Below are 17455 nucleotides of genomic sequence, written 5' to 3' on the forward strand. Positions count from 1 at the left end.
TGACACTCCGGCCCCTGGGCCTGATGGCCTCCTACATCCTGCTAGTGGATCATGCCAGGTGGCATATGCGGGCTCTGCAGTGGGACCTGAAATTCCAGTGGGCACAGCATCAGGGAACTTGTCCGATCACGTCCTGTTCTCGGAGGGCACTGCATGACACTTGAAATGGTGGCTCACGAATCGCGATTGGGTCAATGGCAGAACTTTCTCCCTTCCCCAACCGGAGCACATAGTTGTGACGGACACGTCCCTTCTAGGATGGGGCGGCCACATGGGAGAGGTAGAGATCAGAGGCCTCTGGTCTCCGACGGAGTCCCGGCTCCATATCAACCTTCTGGAGCTTCGAGCGATCTGACTTGCACTGAAGGCATTCCTTCCCTCTGTCATGGGGAGAGTAGTGCAGGTGCTCACAGACAACACCTCCGCCATGTGTACTGCAACAAACAAGGCGGGGTGGGGTCTTGGACCCTATGTCAGGAGTCTCTGCGCCTCTGGGCATGGCTGGAACATCAGGGCATTTCCAAGGTATTTCAACACCTGGCAGGTTCTCTGACCGCCAGGGCGGATGAACTCAGCCGCCGGTACATGATGGATCACGAATGGCGTCTGAACTCGGACGTGGCGCAAGGTCTCTTTCAGCAGTGAGGAGAGCCTTGGTTAGATCTATTCACTACCGAAGAGAACGCGCAATGTCATCAGTTCTGCGCATCAGAATTTCCAAGGCGGCGCTCGCTAGGCGATGCTTTTCGTCGCGAGTGGAGTTGGGGTCTACTATATGCCTTTCCGCCTATGCCACTTCTACCCAGAGTGCTGAAGTAGATCAAGCGAGACCGGGCCCAAGTTATTCTTGTGGCTCCGGACTGGGCTCAAAGAGTATGGTATCAGGAGCTACTCAGCATGGCGATCGATCCCCCGCTCTGACTTCCTCTTCGGGAGGATCTTCTGTCGCAGCAGCAGGGGAGAGTTCTCTACCCGAACCTGTCCAGCCTCCACCTCCTTGCATTGAGATAGAGCAGCAGCAGTTGACGTCTTTCGACATGCCTCCCGAAGTCGGCAATGTTATTTTGGCAGCGAGGCATCACTCCACTAAAACGGTATACACCTGCAGTTGGAATAAATTTGTGGCATGGGGAACAGCAAAGGCTGTGGAGCCCCTTTCTGCCCCTCTTTCAGAGGTCCTTCTATTTCTCCTCTATTTGTCCCAGCAGGGCTCTGCTCTGGGCACTATCAAAGGCTATCTCTCTGCCATTTCAGCCTTATTACAGCTCCCGATCAGCCTTCCCTTTTAAAATCCCCTGTTGTAAATAGATTCTTAAAGGGCATTACTCATCTTTTCCTTCCTGTTCCTTTCGTAATGCCTCAGTTGGACTTGAACCTAGTTCTGACTTATTTGATGTGTGCTCCTTTTGAGCCACTTCACAACTGTCCTCTTCGTCTTCTCACTTTAAAGACTGCTTTCCTGGTTGCCATCACCTCTGCCAGAAGAGTGAGTGAGCTCCAGGCTCTTTCTTCTAAACCTCCTTTTCTCTCTGTCCATCCGGACAAAGTTGTTCTAAGGTCTCGTCTATCTTTTCTGCCAAAGGTTGTGCCTGCCTTTCACATCGTGCAGACCATCACTTTGCCCACCGTCTGGACCCAAAACGTGCGCTCTCATTCTACCTTAACCGCACACGACAGTTCCGGGTGGATGACCAGCTCTTTGTTGGCTACGTGGGTGCCAAGAAAGGTCGGTCTGTTCACAAGCGGACCATCTATCGATGGGCCGTTCTGTGCGTTCAGGCTTGTTATTCTTTGGCTAAAAAGGATCCTCCGGTGGGGCTGCACGCCCATTCTACCCAGGCGACGGCAGCCACTACTGCTTTGGGACGGAGAGTCGCCCTTGCATGACATTTGTGAGGCTGCTACGTGGGCCTCGCTGCACGCGTTTACCAAGCATTACTGTCTGGACAGCCAAGTCCAGAGAGACAGCTTCTTTGGCCGTTCTGTTTTCCAGGACGTTCTGGTGTGATCTTGGTTCGCAGACCCACCACCGGGGTTGGTATTGCTGGGGTATCTATTCTAAGGTAAGGAATCTATCACTATGTGTTGCTTTCAGATGCACAAGTTACTTAACTTCGGTAATGATATATCTGTAAGAAACATTAGTAGTGATAGATTCCTTACCGCCCCACCCATCCTCCCCGTTCTGCGAACGGATTTCTAGGGTTAAGGTCACCCCTTTCAGGGTCCTAGTTTCATGGCACCAGCAGTCAATTTTTTGCATGGCTCTGCGTTCTTGGCACGGAATGTCGTGTACAGAACTGACGTCAGCGCGCGAGGGCGCGTCTAAGTAGCTCCAGCGACAACAACAATGCCAATGCCGCACACAGAGCTGAACGCCTACGCCTACCGACGCGCGGGGGTACTGCTGACGAAAACTTTCTGTATCCAGTCTGATGCCTGGGGGTAATTCTAATGTAAAGAATCTATCACTACTAATGTTTCTTACAGATATATTGTTATCGAAGGAAAGTAAGTTGTGCTTCACCACTCCTTTCCATCCCCAAGAGAACGGGTTGGTTAAGAGATTCAACCTAATCCTGAAAGGCATGATTAAGGGTCTTGCAGAACCCATGAGGCGTAAGTGCGATGTCTTCCTACCATGCCTATTGTTTGCTTAAAAGGTCCTACAGAAATCCTTAGGGTTCAGTCCCTTTGAATTGCTGTATGGGCATCATGTAAGAGGCCTTCTCAGTCTGGTGAAGGTGGGCGGGGAGAAAACTTCCAGTAAGTCTACCCAGGGTGTATTTAGCTACATACTGGCCTTCAGAAAGCAGATCCAGCGGTTCAGGAAACTCGCCCAGGCAAACCTAGAAGTCAGCCAGGAGAAGATGATACGTTGGTATGACTAGAATGCCACTCTGGTAGAGTTTCAACCTGACTGGAAAGTGTGGGTGATGGCACCAGTGTAGCCTTGTGCACTCCAAGACAGGTGGACTGGTCAATTTGAGGTTGTGGCGCGCAGGAGTGAAGTCACCTACCTAGTGAACTTTCAGACTCCTAGGAACCCTTTGGGGATCCTACATGTGAACTGCCTCAAATCTCACTTTGAGAGGTCTGAAGTGACTATGCTTCTGGCCTCTGCCTGGACTCCTGTCTGCCTTGAAGCATGATAGGTCAGTGGATGGTGTGAACCTCTTTCCCACTCTGACCCCAGAGCAGCAGAGGGACTTTCGCCAGGCGCTGAGACATTTTGCCTACCAGTTTTCCCTGATCCCCGGAATCACCTATTGGCGTGTCCATGATGTGGAAACTTGGGACCGTCTGCCAATGAAACACAAAATGTACAGGTTGACTGACAAGGTGAAGGCTAGCTTCAAGGAAAACGTTTCCAAGATGTTTGTGCTAGGGGGTGATAGAGCCATCTAGCAGCCCTGGGCTAGCCCAGTGGTCTTGGCTCCAAAAGCTGCTGCAGCCAGTGCCACTCCTGAACTTCGGTTCTGTGTTGACTACTGGGGGTTCAGTGCCATCATCAGGACTGACGTGCACCCCATCCCCAGAGCTGATGAGCTCATTTATTGGATGGGAGTCGCCAAGTTCCTCAGCACGTTTGACTTAACGTCTGGGTACTGGCAAATTGCCTTAACTGATGGGGCTAAAGAGAGGTCTGCGTTCTCAAGGCCACAATGGCACTACCAGTTCTGGGTCATGCCATTTGGGTTCGAAGAATGCCCCTGCCATGTTCTAAAGATTGGCCAACCAGGTATTATCTAGGCTGGAGGAATTCGGTACTACCTACCTGGATAACATTGCTGTGTTCAGCTCCAGCTGGGAGGAACACCTGCAACACCTCTGTGAAGTGTTAAAGGCCCTGCAGAAGGCCGGTCTCACTATCAAGGCCAGCAAGAGCTAGTTAGGGCAGGGGTCTGTGGTATACTTAGGGAACCAGGTAGGGAGCTACCCGGTGGGGCCTCTACAACCTAAGATTGACACCATTCTGTCTTGGGCGCTGTAGGAGAGTAGGGTCTGCTTCCTATGGTCACCCCCACTTTTTGCTTTGCTTTACTGGTTTTCGACTTAGATGTGGCTGTGGGCCTGCTAATCAGACCCACAGCCCAGATGCACTCTCTCTAAATTCACACCATGTACTCTAGGTACATCCACAATTGGGAATTGTTTCACCTTATCAGCCCCTGTACAAGTGCACCCTAGGTGCCCAGGGCATAGGTGTAACCAAGGCCTACCAGGGGCTGCAGCATGTATTATGCCACCCCTGGCTGGCCACTCAAACGGACAACTGGCTGATCATTCAGCTGGGGCAAGGTCGTGTAATCACCCCTTGCTTAGGTATAGTATTCCTATACCTACCCTTATATATAGACATACAGTAACCTATAAGTCACTCCTATGGCAGGCCTTAATAATCCTGGAGTGCTTGGTTATGTGTGAGATGGTGCTCTAGCTAGAGCTGAGCCTGTCTGGAGCTTTCGGAACCATGTCCTTATAGCTGTTCTATGATATCGCCATACCATATACTCTTAAGTACATTATAATCCTCGCGGTTGAATGCTAACTTTGGTTTGGCTTTATCTAAACATGTCGTGTAAGGTGTCATATGCTTTGGAATACTACCCCCTCGCCAATTCTGGCAACGGGGTTAGCATTCCACCCTTCTAGAGGGAGAAGACATGTTAGTGCTGACTATCCCGGTTAAAGTTAACCAGAGCCCCAGCGTCACAAAATGGTTAACCAGAGCCCCAGCATCACAAAATGGACGCTGCTGCCACAGACACAAGCCGGACCTCCTACTGCTGGGAGCCTTCCAGTCACTGAGGTTTGGACAATAGGTTTCCTGCCTGGAGAGGTGCGAGCACCACCCCAGACAGGACTTTGTGTATTGGGACAGGGAGGGCTGAATAGATTGAGACACTGCCTGAGGGACACTAGGTGCTTCATGCATACCCCAGTTCAAACCGGTTGCTGGGGCACTCCAGCCCCAGCTCTGGCGCAAAACTGGACAAAGGAAAGGGGGTGTAACTACCCCCCGTCCTGGTCCCACCCATAGGAGGGACCTAGAAAGTAATCCAGCCCCTTTTAGTTGTATAAAGGTAGTAGCTGAGTCCTGAAACTTTAGATTAATCCTGAAATCGAAACTTGACACGAAATTCTGGACCTTCGACATTCTGCTGAAGCTGAAGACTGAAGAATCTCCCTTGTGGCCAAGGAGTGACCACCCTGGACAAACAGGCACCATCCAGCAAATCAACGGCTTGCTTTGTCGACGCTCCCGCTGGGACCTCTCTGACCCTCTCTTCACGTCTGCAGCATAGCTGAGTTCCGTGGAGGCGACGAGACACGTGGGACCGGACATCTTGAAAATTCCACGACTTGCTAACTGTGCAGCTCCTGAGGTATCCTCGCAGCTGTGCACTGGGTATTGAGAAGCCCCGAATCCGAGCTCCACCTGCACCGAAGATCAGCCCTCCACACTCCACGAGTTCTGCGTGGGGCTCTTCTGCTTGTGTTCTGCTCAACGCGTTGTCCGGTTGCTGGCCCGTTGGCTAGTAGCCTCTGTGACGACAATCCTTTTCAATGGTGAAACCCGACACATCTTCACACCTATGCACCCGCTTCCTGTGGGTGAGGTAATGCGAGTACTTCGGTGCTCCCAAGGGTATTGACTATCCAAGTGTCTAGGTTTTTAGTTGTTTCCTCCTAGCTAGACCGGAAGTGTCCTGAATCCTTCTTTTTCTAACTTCTAAGTTCCCATTAACTTTGTATTGACTCACGCGTGTGTGTAAAGACACTGCACGCGTCGCCTGTGGGCCTCCTACTCCTAACCTTAGGTTCAGATAGTGTAGCCTCAGCGATTCTCTAGGCCCTAGGCCTTTCCTTTTCTCGTGACGTGGTACTTATACCACTTTCCTAATATAGGGTTTGCTTCGCCCCTAGGGCCTAACCCTAAATTGTGCAACTTAACGTATTCTGGCCAAGTAACTTGTGATGTGCTTTTGCCTCTGATCTCATAAAGAGTTCAGAGGAGTGTGTTAGTAAATAAATACATATATATTTTATAAATATCCTGTGTGGTGTCCTTTCATTTGATATTCAAGGGGTTACATATGGTAAAACAGTTGGCTTTACACACCCTCAAGAGTCTTTTAGCCTAAGACTGTTCTGTCCAAACTACCACTAGGATAGCTGGTCTATAAGGTTGACTTACAACCATCATCATAAGGGTTGTTTGGACTGGTGCAAGGTGTTCACTAGAATAGTGAACATCATATACCAGTCCATCTTCTCACTGGCGCTCCCCCTCCCCCCAGACCCACACAGAGGTGAGAGCCTTTTACAGTTTGTCAAGGAGTATGACACCATTGTTGCTCCCTTGAATGAGCTGACTTTAAGGAATCAGCCAAGGAAAGTGACCTGGACTGATGCCTGTCTGACCGCTTTTGATGCCCTGAAATCTGCTGTGTGCACAGCCCCGTGCTTAAGGCACCCAACTTCTGCCGAGAATTGGTTGTGCAGACAGATGCTTCAGAGCATGGTGTAGGTGCAGCTCTCTCACAAATGAACGACGAGGGCTTGGACCAACCTGCAGCTTTCATTAGTAGAAGGCTACTTCCCAGGGAACATGGGGGGAGTGCTGTTGAGTGAGAAGCTTTTGCTGTGGTCTGGGTGCTGAAAAAGCTAAGACCCGACTTCTTTGAGACTCATGAGTTCAGACAGATCACAGGCCCATCAGGTGGTTGATGCAAATGAGGGGTGAGAACCAAAAACTGTTGAGGTGGTCCTCCCCCTACAGGGAATGGACTTTACGGTGGAACGCCACCGTCATACAGAACACGCCAATGCTGATGTTTTATCCAGATTCTTCTGCTTTAGTGATGAGAGCTCCCAAGAGGGTGGGTAGTTCTCCCCATTTTTCAGCTGGAGGGGACACATGTTCGACTTGGCATCATTAGCATAGTTTTCCCTGACTTTTTACCTCTACCTCCTGTATTTTTTGACTATGTGATGGATTTCATTTTTGCTGGCTTAGTTGCTTTGGGCACTTTGCCACTGCTGATCAGTGTCAGTGTAGTGCTCCCTGTGTAAATTGTATGTATGATTGTTTAGCCGTAATTGGCATATTTGATTTACTGGGAAGTCCCTAGTAAAGGACACTGAGTGTGCCAGGGCCTGTAAATCAAATGCTCCTAGTGGCCCTTCAGCACTGATTGTACCACCCACGAGTAGCCCTATAAATCTATCTCAGACCTTCTGCTTTAGTGTCTGCACACACAGTTTGTAACTGCCATGTTGACCTGGGAAGTTTACCCACTTTCCAGGCCCCAAATCTTCCCTTTTCTTACATGAAAGGTGCCCCTCAGGTAGGCCCAAGTTACCTCCATGGGCAGGGTGCAGTGTATTTGAAAATCTGATCGAGACCACTAGCCGCATATTCCTTCACGTAGAATTATCCCCAGGCGTGAGACTGGATCCGGAAACTTTTTTGCCACAGCATCCCTGCGCCGGAGTCGGAGCGGCATCACGCGACTCCACCCAGGCGTCGTCTGCGTACGTGACATCAGCGAGATCACTTAAGCACTGCCCCGGCGCACCTATGTCACTTTTTTCCTTTTCCGCGTGCAACGCGGATCCGGTCCTTGCTACAGGCCTGTTTGGGCCCATTTTTTCTTTCCATTGTCTCTTCTTTTGGGTGGAACAGTGTGCAAATGCCTTCGGGCTTCAAGACTTGCACATCGTGTGGGCGTCTTATGTCGGCGACGGACCCTCACATCATTTGTATGTGGTGTTTAGGGGAGGATCACGGCACCACTGATTGTGAGGCGTGCCAACATTTGAAGCCGAAGTCACGGCGGGAGCGCCGGATGAAACTTCTCTCGGTGTGTCTCTCCAGGTCGGCGTCCTCCCCTCGGTCAGCTTCGGCAGACGGCTTTAGATACAGCTGTGGTCGTCGTCCTCGCCCTTCTCTGATGTCACATGAGCGTCGCTCCCCGGTGGGTAAGTGTCGCAGTTTGTCCCCGGGGGCTGGTGTCTGGCCTGACGGGGGCGTGGGCTCTCCGTGGGTGATGCGGCCCGCATGTTGTCCTATCCACTGTTTCCCGGGGATGGGGCGTCGATAGTCCAGATGGAGACATTTGTGGCGGCTTTGCAGGCCTCGCTGGCGTCTCCTCCTCCTTCCCCTCCTATGGAGTCAGTGGATCTCTTGCCTTGCGCGGGGCCCTCCATGGCTCTGCCGGCAGCTCCGGGCCCCGGCGCCGACTGGCTCGGATCCAGGTTTGGAGGATGTGGTACTGTTGGGTTGCGGCCCTCGGGGGTCCCTCCTTCAGACCACAGCGCCTCTGCCTCGCCGCAAACTCCAGCGGGAGCCCCTGTCGTGTCGCGGGAGGTCGCCGGGGTTCGGGTTGCGTCCCAGAGCACCTCTCGGTCCTTTGACAAGGTGGTCCTGTCTAAGGCCGAGGTAACGGCGCCGGCAGCGGCTGGACCGGGCAGCGCCACAGGGTGAAGGCTGGGTGGGGACCCCTTGTCCCCCTCTGGGCCCCTCTCATCCCTCCTCGCAGGCGGCTGCATCGTCGGAGGGCGAGTCGGAGGTTGAATCGTCCCTGGCGCTGCCACATGGTTTGCCGGGCCACCTCCGCCACACTCTCGGCTGCGGCTGGCGGAGGGCTTCGTGTCACGGCGGAGGTCGAGTCGGCGGAGGTCGAGTCGGCGTTGTTCCGGCGCTGCCCCTTGGCCAGTTCGGCTCCGGCTCCACTCTGTTCCCCGGAGCGGTGTGAGTTGGAGGAGCCCTGTTCGGCGACGCCAGACGGTGTCGACGTCCGGCCTCAGGCGGCGGACTCTACGGCTCAGCGCAGGGGTCGTGCCGCTGATTCGTCTTAGACGCTCCTTCTCCGGGGTTGGCTGTATATTGGTGTCGTCCTCTCCAGGGACTCGTGTCTGTGTGGTGTCCTTTTCACCAGCGCCGTCGAAGGGCGGCTCCCTGCCATTTCTGAGGCAGAGGTGATCGTCGGAGGAGCGGCAGGTCCCCCACTCCTCCATTCTTTCTACCTTCCAGGTCTGGCCTTTGCTCGTCCCGCTTGGCTTCGAGGATGGCCACCTTAGTTTGCAGCCGTCGCCTGCGGAGGAGCTGCTTTCTCCACCGCGGGGCCCTACAGAGGCGGGTGCGGCCTTCCCTCACGGTGTATCCACGGCTGTGGACATCCTGCACATGAGTGACCCGGTTGCTCACTTTCCGGCAGACCATCTCTTGGAGGTTCTCCACCAGGGCTCTGGTGGGAGGGAACTCTTGCTTCCCTTTGAAGGTTCGCTCCTTTCTTCCCTGACAGTGGCTTGGAGGCGTCCTGCCTTGGGGGACCCGGTGCCTCAACATCTTCTGCACCTTCCGGCACCGCATGACCCGGCGTGTATTTCCCTCCACCCCTCTGCCGTCAGTCCACTTTTGCGGACTGCTTTTCCCTCCCTGCCGCCACTGTGACTCCGCTGTCCCGGGAGGCCCACTGGCTGGGCTCTTGGGGGCGCAACATGTTCGCCTCGACCAGCGCTGCCCTGCGGGCTTTTAACACCTTGTGTGTACTGGCTAGGGCCTCCTCCTGTTTGTGAGACTCGACTGAGTCTCTGGGATCCGCAGCTTCCCAGGAGACTGTTCAGGTGGACTTACGGCATCATTCGTTGGATGGCCGGGAGCTGGCGGCGTTTATTCTCCGCTCAGCTCTGGACATCTTGGAGGTGCTGGGCCGGGCCATGGCTTCCTCAGTCGCCATGCTTGGCTTCGGGACGGCGTGTTCCCCGAAAATATCCGGGAGCAAATCATTGATCTTCCGTTTGATGGTAGCTTTTTTTTTCCATGCCCCGGCTGACTCCGCCATCCAAAGGTTCCTGGCTGGGCTCCGTCCCCCTCCTCCACCTCCTCCACCTTATCCTCCTCCTCTTCCTTCCCCTCCTCAGTGACTGCTGAATTGAGCTGGTTCTGGCCCTTTTTGGGATGGTCGTTCTTCATGTAGAGTGTGTTTTCTGGCCATTGAGTCGTCCTTGCTGGGACTTGGCATTGTTGGCTGCTGGACGGCCCTTTGTTCACTGTGTGTGTTTTTTGCTGGAATTGTTGCACAGACTTGGCCCTGAGATTAGTCCTTCTGTTCTTTTTCCTTTTGGGCTGCTTGTCAAGCCTTTCGCGGGGATGTTTCCCTGTGGTCTTTTGTTTTTTCCTCTGCTGCGGAAGTTCTTCCAAAGAGGGTTCCCATGTCTTGGGACTTACCGTACCCTATGTGGGGTAGTGGTAGCTGTTATATAGCTTGCTCTCTGCTGGGAGTTCTGGTGGCCCTTGGGTGCCTGTTCTCCATGCCGTTTCTGTATGTTGCTTTGCTTCTTAGGGTCGTGTGCACGGCCCCTCGTGCTGGTGTGTCAAGCTGTTTCCTCACCTCCCTGCTTCTGTCCTGCGGACTGGGATGCGTCTGTGCTCTACCTTGTCATGTGTCGCCCGCCCATTCTTCCTAGGGCCCAGGGCTGTTTTTTCTTGCTACTGGCGGCTTATGTCAGTTGGCTCCGCTCTTGCTGGCCTGTTGTCTTCCCTCTAGGGTGGACTCGCCTTCTTTTCCCTTGTTTCCTTGAGCCCTCTGAGCTCTCCCCCTGGCCTGGGCAGATGCTTTATTGCCTTGGAGGAGTGTAGGGTACTTCGGCCTCTCTGGCCTTGCCCTTGGTTCCTCTATCGTGACGGCCTCTTTATTCTTCTTTCTTTCTGCTCCATCCCTCTGGGGTCGGTGGTGTTCTGCTTGTGGGGTTACTTGCCCGGTCAGCAGGTCTGGTCCCCTGTGAGACCCTCTGTCCTGTCATGGCTGGCGGGGTCCTTTCGCAGACCCTCCTTCCCTTTGGGTATTGTTAGGGTATCTATTCTACGTGAAGGAATCTCCGGCTAGTAGTCTCTATCAAATTTATGAGTTACTTACCTTTGGTAACGATGTATCTGTTAGAGACTATTCTAGCCACAGATTCCTTCACGGTCCACTCTTCCTCCCCGTTCTGCGAGGACCCTTGAGTTGGTCTTCGGTGTTCGCTTCCCGGTGGGGGGCTATGTCTCTTGTGAGTGTATCCTGGCTCTTGACGGGTGGTATGTCTTGCTGCTGTTCATTCGTCCTCTTTGGTTCTTCGGAGGATGGGTTATGGTGTTCCTGTACACCGCTGCTCTGGCTGCTCCAGGTTGGAGCAGTTGGCCTTCCAATTTCTGCCTCCCCTTTTTTTTCCCCTCCCTCTGGCTCACTCCGTCCCTCATGCTACTGTGGGTCCTGGCCCCTCTGATGCCCTCTGAGTTGGGGTCGACTGGTCATGCCTTGCCCTTGTTCCTTGGGGAGTGGTTGAAGTCTATGCCAGGGTGGCTTGGTGGTTGGTTGTTCCTGCCCGTTTTGGGACTGGCTCCCCTCCTTGTTTCTGCATAGGGGTTGTAGGCCTGCCACATGTGTCATGACCCTTTACGCATGTTCCTTGTATACGGGGGACGGAAGTGGTGGTTGTCTATGTACTAGCATGGCGGTTGGTCAGGGTCCTGCTCTGTTCTTCTTCTGTGCCTGCCTTTGGACACTGCAGTGTTTCTTATGGTGTCTTTTCTACTCTTTCGCACACTGTTCCCATGCTACCTCAGTTTTTGTCTGGTGGCCACAAGTTGTGGTGCGGAAAAGTTCTCTGAAGGAAACTGACGTAGGTGCGCCGGGGCGTGGCTTATGCGACCTCGCTGACGTCACGTACACGAACGACGCCTGGGTGGAGTCACGTGATGCTGCTCCGCCCCCGGGATGCTATGGCAAAAATGTTTTCGGATCCAGTCTCACGCCTGGGGATAATTCTACGTGAAGGAATCTGCGGCTAGAATCGTCTCTACCAGATACATCGTTACAAAAGGTAAGTAACTCGTACGAGAGGACATGCTCTGGTGTATTTTACATGTCCTGATAGTGAAATACTGCCTATTTTGTTTTTCTCTATTGTAAGGCTCTCAGGGCCCGATGTAGGTAATTCTTATTTACCACTTCTTAAATACCGAATGTTACCGATTCGGTATTTAAGAAGTGGTAAATATGAAGGGGGGAGATGTAGGTATTTCCAGATGTGTAAATACCGAATCTTTAAGATTCGGTATTTACCGAATCTGGAAATACCGAATCGGTATTTCCTATTGATTCCTATGGGCTGTGAAGCCCATAGGAATCAATGGGCAATACCGATTCTGTAATTACAGAATCGGTAATTACCGATTTTAGCAAGGGTGCAGGGGGTGTCACTTTGACACCCTCTGGCACCCCAAAAATAGGCTCGGGTGCCATGTGGCAGGCATACATGCCCCAAGGGCAGGTCTGCCTGTCATATGGTAGAGGTGTGCATGCACACCGGAATCGGTATTTTACCATCAAATTGGATTTGATGGTAAAATACCGATTGGGTAAGGCTTGTGGGACTCAGAAGAGTCCCACCTACATCTGAATTTTACCGAATCGGTAAAAATACCGATTCGGTATTTTACAGAATCTGTAAATTTACCGATCAGTAAATTTACCGATTCTGTAAAATACAGGGCCCTACATACCATTTCTGACATACCGGTCGGTAACGACCGAAAATACCGATTTTCGGCCGTTACCGACCGACCTATATCTGGCCCTTAGTCCCATAACATGGATCTGCACTGTAACGTCTTACATGTGTAGCTCTCCATAGGGACAGGATAGAGATATAGAGTTTAGGCTCTCTGAACTCAGAATTTATTAACACATCTTTTAGTGAAGATGGTTTTTAAGCTGTGTGTTTGAAAATGTCCCTTTTAGAAAGTGTGGATTTTCTTGTTAAGCCACTTTATGTGCATCTTCCTGTTTGTGTTTGTGTATTTACTGTCTGGTTTTGGAGTGACAGGGGCTAGAGATGTGAATTCACTCTAGACAGTCCCAAAGGAGGGTTGAGGTGTGTCCTACCTTTTCAGGATGCCTCATAGTTGGGCTGAATAGACCTGGTCTGCATTTAGATTAGTAGGAGGAGTTTCACTAGCACCTGAATGGGCTACTGTCTCCACCTCCTGTAGTGAAGATGGACCATAGAGGGCAGAACTGGTTTGGACTGGCTCAGAGACCCTTGCCACAAAGGCAACAAAGAGAAAATGGGGTTTAAGTATTGGACCTTAAACCCCAGAGAATTAGATCACTTCTGGTCTCAAGAGGAACCTCCGCCCAGGAGAATGGCTGGTGAGCTGTAAGGAGGAGTACTGCCCCTTTACTGCGTTGCTTTGCTGGTTTGGCCTGCATTTGCTTTTTCTGCCAAAGAAAGAATAAAGACTGGAACTTTGCTCTGAACCTGCTTGAAGAAGAATCTCCAAGGGCTTGTGTGTGCTTGCCTCCTGTTCTGAAGTCTCAGGGCCACAAAGACTTCATCTGCGCCCACTGACCAGCTCCTGGACCCCTCTATGGACTCCTGTATACAAAAGGGTGCCATTTCTAGTTCCTGGGCACTGAGATTTGTGTGGTTGGTCCTGCAAAGCAAGAAAAAAAACTCTCACGCCTCCAGTGATGCCGCAACCTGCACCAAGGCTGGGGACACCGCTTGTGAAGGACACAATGCACTGCCCTGCCTGCACTGCACTGCAGCTCCGACACCATTCGGAGCCTGCAGTTATCGGCTTTCCTAACGCCAGTACTTGCCCGGACGTGTTCAGCGCCTGCATCTCGTTATGATGGAGCCAATAACCAATGAGGGTGACTTCACGAACTCTACGACATCACATCACCTTACCAGAACCGACGATACCTAAGTTCCCCTGTCTTTGACTTGATGTCTCGCCTTCTCACAGATTCGACGCCTCGCCTCCCCCGTGGCAGAAAGGAACCAGCTTCGCCTCAGCACTGATGCCTCACCTTCACAACGCCAAGCATCATTTGTTGGCTTTGTTTTAATGGTACTGTTGTTTAGGTGTTCGTGTGACTCCATGTCCGGTCTGCACACCTCTCAGTTGGTACCGTACTTTGGATCTGTGCCTTTCATGACGTCGTAATAGCCCCGGTTGGAACTACTGTTATATTTTTGAAGTATCCGTTCTAAAAGTGATATCTTGATACTAGTATGTTAGATTTTTGTTGTTTTTGTTTTGCTTCGTTTAGATAAAGATACTTTCTTTTTCTAAACTGGTATGGTGTCCATTTGTGTTGTTTTCACTGTGTTACTGTGTGTTTGGGGTACAAATACTTTACACATTGCCTTTAGAATAAGACCCCCATTTCGAACAATCAGAAAAGTACAAAGCGTGTCAATAAGTTTTCAAAATCACTTCCAGAAAACGTTTCATGTCGAAACGTAAAGAAATTTGCCTGACCTGTAAAAAAGTGATGCTGAGATGGTATAAATAAAGAGGTGTTGAATTAACTAATATGGTGACCAATCTTGCTTTGATTTGCTTTATTTTGAGAAGTATTGCTATATCTGATAGAGACATCAACCCGCAGATTCCTTAACTTGTGAATTCTCCCCAGCCGTCAGACTGGATCCGGAAAGTTTTCAGCAGTCCCTCTGCGCACCGGAGGAAGGTGCCTTATGACTCTGTGATGACATTGACTCTGGTTGTGACATGAGTGGAGTCATATAAGTCTCCTCTGGCTCGTGAATGCCAGTTTCTTCTTTGCTGTGCTGCAACTTGGATCCCGAGAATCGGTTGCTCACACAGTTCTTTTTGGCCTTCTTCGACAGTTGTTGTCAGTTAGGAACAGTGTGCCTTTTCTATGTCTCCAGTCTTTAAACCTTGTGGGTCCTGTTCGCGACAAATGTATATTTGAACACTTGTCTGACTGACAATCGGATTGAATTTTGGCTCATATGCCTTGTGGACAATTACTCCAACTGGGTTCCCTTTTTGGGCATTTTCCATGGGCTTGGTTTATTTGAATCATCTTGACCTTCTAGGCAAAGTGTGGTTGTAAGTGGCTGCTGCTGGTAGTACTAGCCTGTTAAGATACGTTGGACAGGCAGCATATTTTAATGCTGAGTCACCCATGGTGTTTCATTGAGGGTGCAATATCTCTCTTGATATCATATTACATTATATGGTACTTTAGGACTGTATTTTCAGTTCTGTTTATCCATGTGTGTATATAGAGTTTACATGAGTGTGCTGCAAATGTGTTTACACATGCTGAGTTATGGTTCTGCTATATGCAATAGAAAGGATATTACATACTTAAAAAAACACAGAATTGTTGTGAGAAGCGATTACTTCTCTCTTTGCTCTAAGTTTTGGGTTCGGATCTATATGCACGTGTAGAATGCAGATATATAGATCTGCGTATAATTGATCAATATTTATAGCAGATTCATATCTGTTAATTGCCATCTTTTCGACTTTATGGGTACTGCATTGTGGGAACCTTTGGGTGGTCATTTAGTCTAAAGAAAAAAAATGTTTTTTGTTTTAAGAGATGGATCATTATGTTCCTCTGTCTTGATACTTGGATTGATCTACCTGACCTTGCAAATAATGGTTTATTCATCTTGGTTTTAACGGGAAAGGCTTTTGGAAGCCCTTAGTTTTTGGGATTATCAGGAAAGATTTGCTGCAGCTATTTCTTTATGATGTAGCGAATGTTGGTTACATGGCATTCACTTTGATTTTAGTCCTTCTAGTCCATGAACTCACTTACCCTTTGGGGGTTAAATACTATTGTCTGACTGTTGTCGTCTTCTGACAGGGTATTACCCAGTTCCCCTTGAGGCTTTGATTTTTCTGTGCATGCTGGGTTGTTAATTATTTACATTGTCTCTGGTCATTGCCACAGTTTGTATAGAGAGCCATACTCTCTTTCGTTTAATTCCTACGTAGGTCTGGTCTGTGGTCATTTTCGACTGGCTTGTTACTCTTTGAGAGCTTTTGTAGGATTAGTTTGCAGAACCTATTCTGGGTGGTTATAGCTATGGTATTTAATTCACAAGTTAAGGAATTAGCAGCTAGATGTCTCTATCAGATGAACAAGTTACTTACCTTCCGTAACATATCTGGTAGAGATACAGTCTAGCTGCAGATTTCTTAACGCCCTGCCCATCCTCCCCACTCTGCGAGCGATCTGTGCTGTAAAGGTTATACCCTTTTCAGTACTGATTTTATATACCATTCCATTTGCTTCGTCACAACTTTGGGTCTTTCCTTATGGGCTTTGTCTGGGTATTATCATAGCATTTATTTCCATTTTCTAATTATGTTTTAAAGATACATTGATCTTTTTTGGCACACTGTTTCCAAAGCCAGTTTCTTTAGATGCTCAGCATTTTAGCACTGAAGGATTCACAGAAGAAACTGATGTCCACGCGCCTCAGGTGTCTTATACGACTCCACTGATGTCACAGCCAGAGTTGACATAATCACATAGCCGTAAAGGCGCCGTCCCCCAGCGCGTAGAGGGACTGATGAAAAATGTGCTACTCTAATCAGACACCTGGGGAGAATTCACTGGTTAAGGAATCTGCAGCTAGACTGGGTCTCTACCAGATAATATGTTACAGAAGATAAGTAACTTGTTTGTCTGTTCGTTTATGGACTCTGTAACATTTGCCTTGATGGTAACCACTTAAGTTAGCAGTTATAATATTGAAGGTTCTTTCTAAACTTTTTGGTAAACTTGCCGGGAATATCGTCTTTCTGGGTTGCTTTTGTGTTAGGAAGCTGTGGTATGACCTTTACTTCATTTAGGGTTGCTAGCATTTCTAAATCTTTTACAAAGGTCCTGGAGTTTCTAATTATGAAGAGTGACATTTATTTACATGACAATGCTCCTTTTTCTTGTAGGTTCTTTTGGAACTTCTCCAAGCTGGTGGTATAGTTCAGTTTGAAGAGAACAGGCTAATCTTTTTGGCAGAAAAGGCTAAATTGTAAGTCTGTCTTACTTGATTATTTATGATATATAGAAAATTGACAGCCATAGAATCCTGCATTCCAGATTACTCCGTAAGGTTTTAAAGATTACGTTTGAAAAAGCTAAATCAACCTTATGTTCCCATTGAGTGTTTAAGAAATCTCCAAATTGTTTGTTTGTTGTTGTTCGTATGATTGCAAACTGTACAATATATTCAAATTGATACTTTCAACTTACAAAGTCTTTATTTTTGATTCAAAGAATGTTGTTTATATTACCTTTTTACCTTTGCCAAACTCAGTCTCGCTTTTGAACCAAACTAATATATTCTTAAATTTAAGTAAAACGTGTTCAAATGTTTTTAAGTTAAAGCCCAGTCACTGGAAATTGGGGTCCATAAATACCTCAGTGCTTAAATGGCATTGTCTTCTTTAAAGAATTCCACCTGAATTGAATAGAAATAGCCAAATGTTTATTAAAATCTCAATTATAAAACAAATACACAGCAGTTAATACAATGCAAACATTGAATGCTTTCCGAATGAGAAAAGTACTTAAAAGCATAGTATTTAGAATAATGCAAACTCACATGAAACATCAATGGA

At 49.4% G+C, this 17455-nt stretch overlaps 1 protein-coding gene across 1 annotated transcript in view; it reads left to right on the forward strand.

The window, feature by feature from the left end:
• VPS8 (VPS8 subunit of CORVET complex) overlaps window positions 1-17455 on the forward strand; it is a 2052516-nt gene that overhangs the window by 962084 nt on the left and 1072977 nt on the right. Inside the window, exon 30 of the mRNA XM_078680452.1 lies at window positions 16784-16866. Within this exon, the coding sequence (XP_078536578.1) occupies window positions 16784-16866 (83 nt within the window). The remainder of the gene's footprint in view (window positions 1-16783; window positions 16867-17455) is intronic.

This window comes from Lissotriton helveticus, chromosome 3_1, assembly GCF_964261635.1.
Source record: "Lissotriton helveticus chromosome 3_1, aLisHel1.1, whole genome shotgun sequence".
NCBI classification, from domain to species: Eukaryota; Metazoa; Chordata; class Amphibia; order Caudata; family Salamandridae; genus Lissotriton; species Lissotriton helveticus.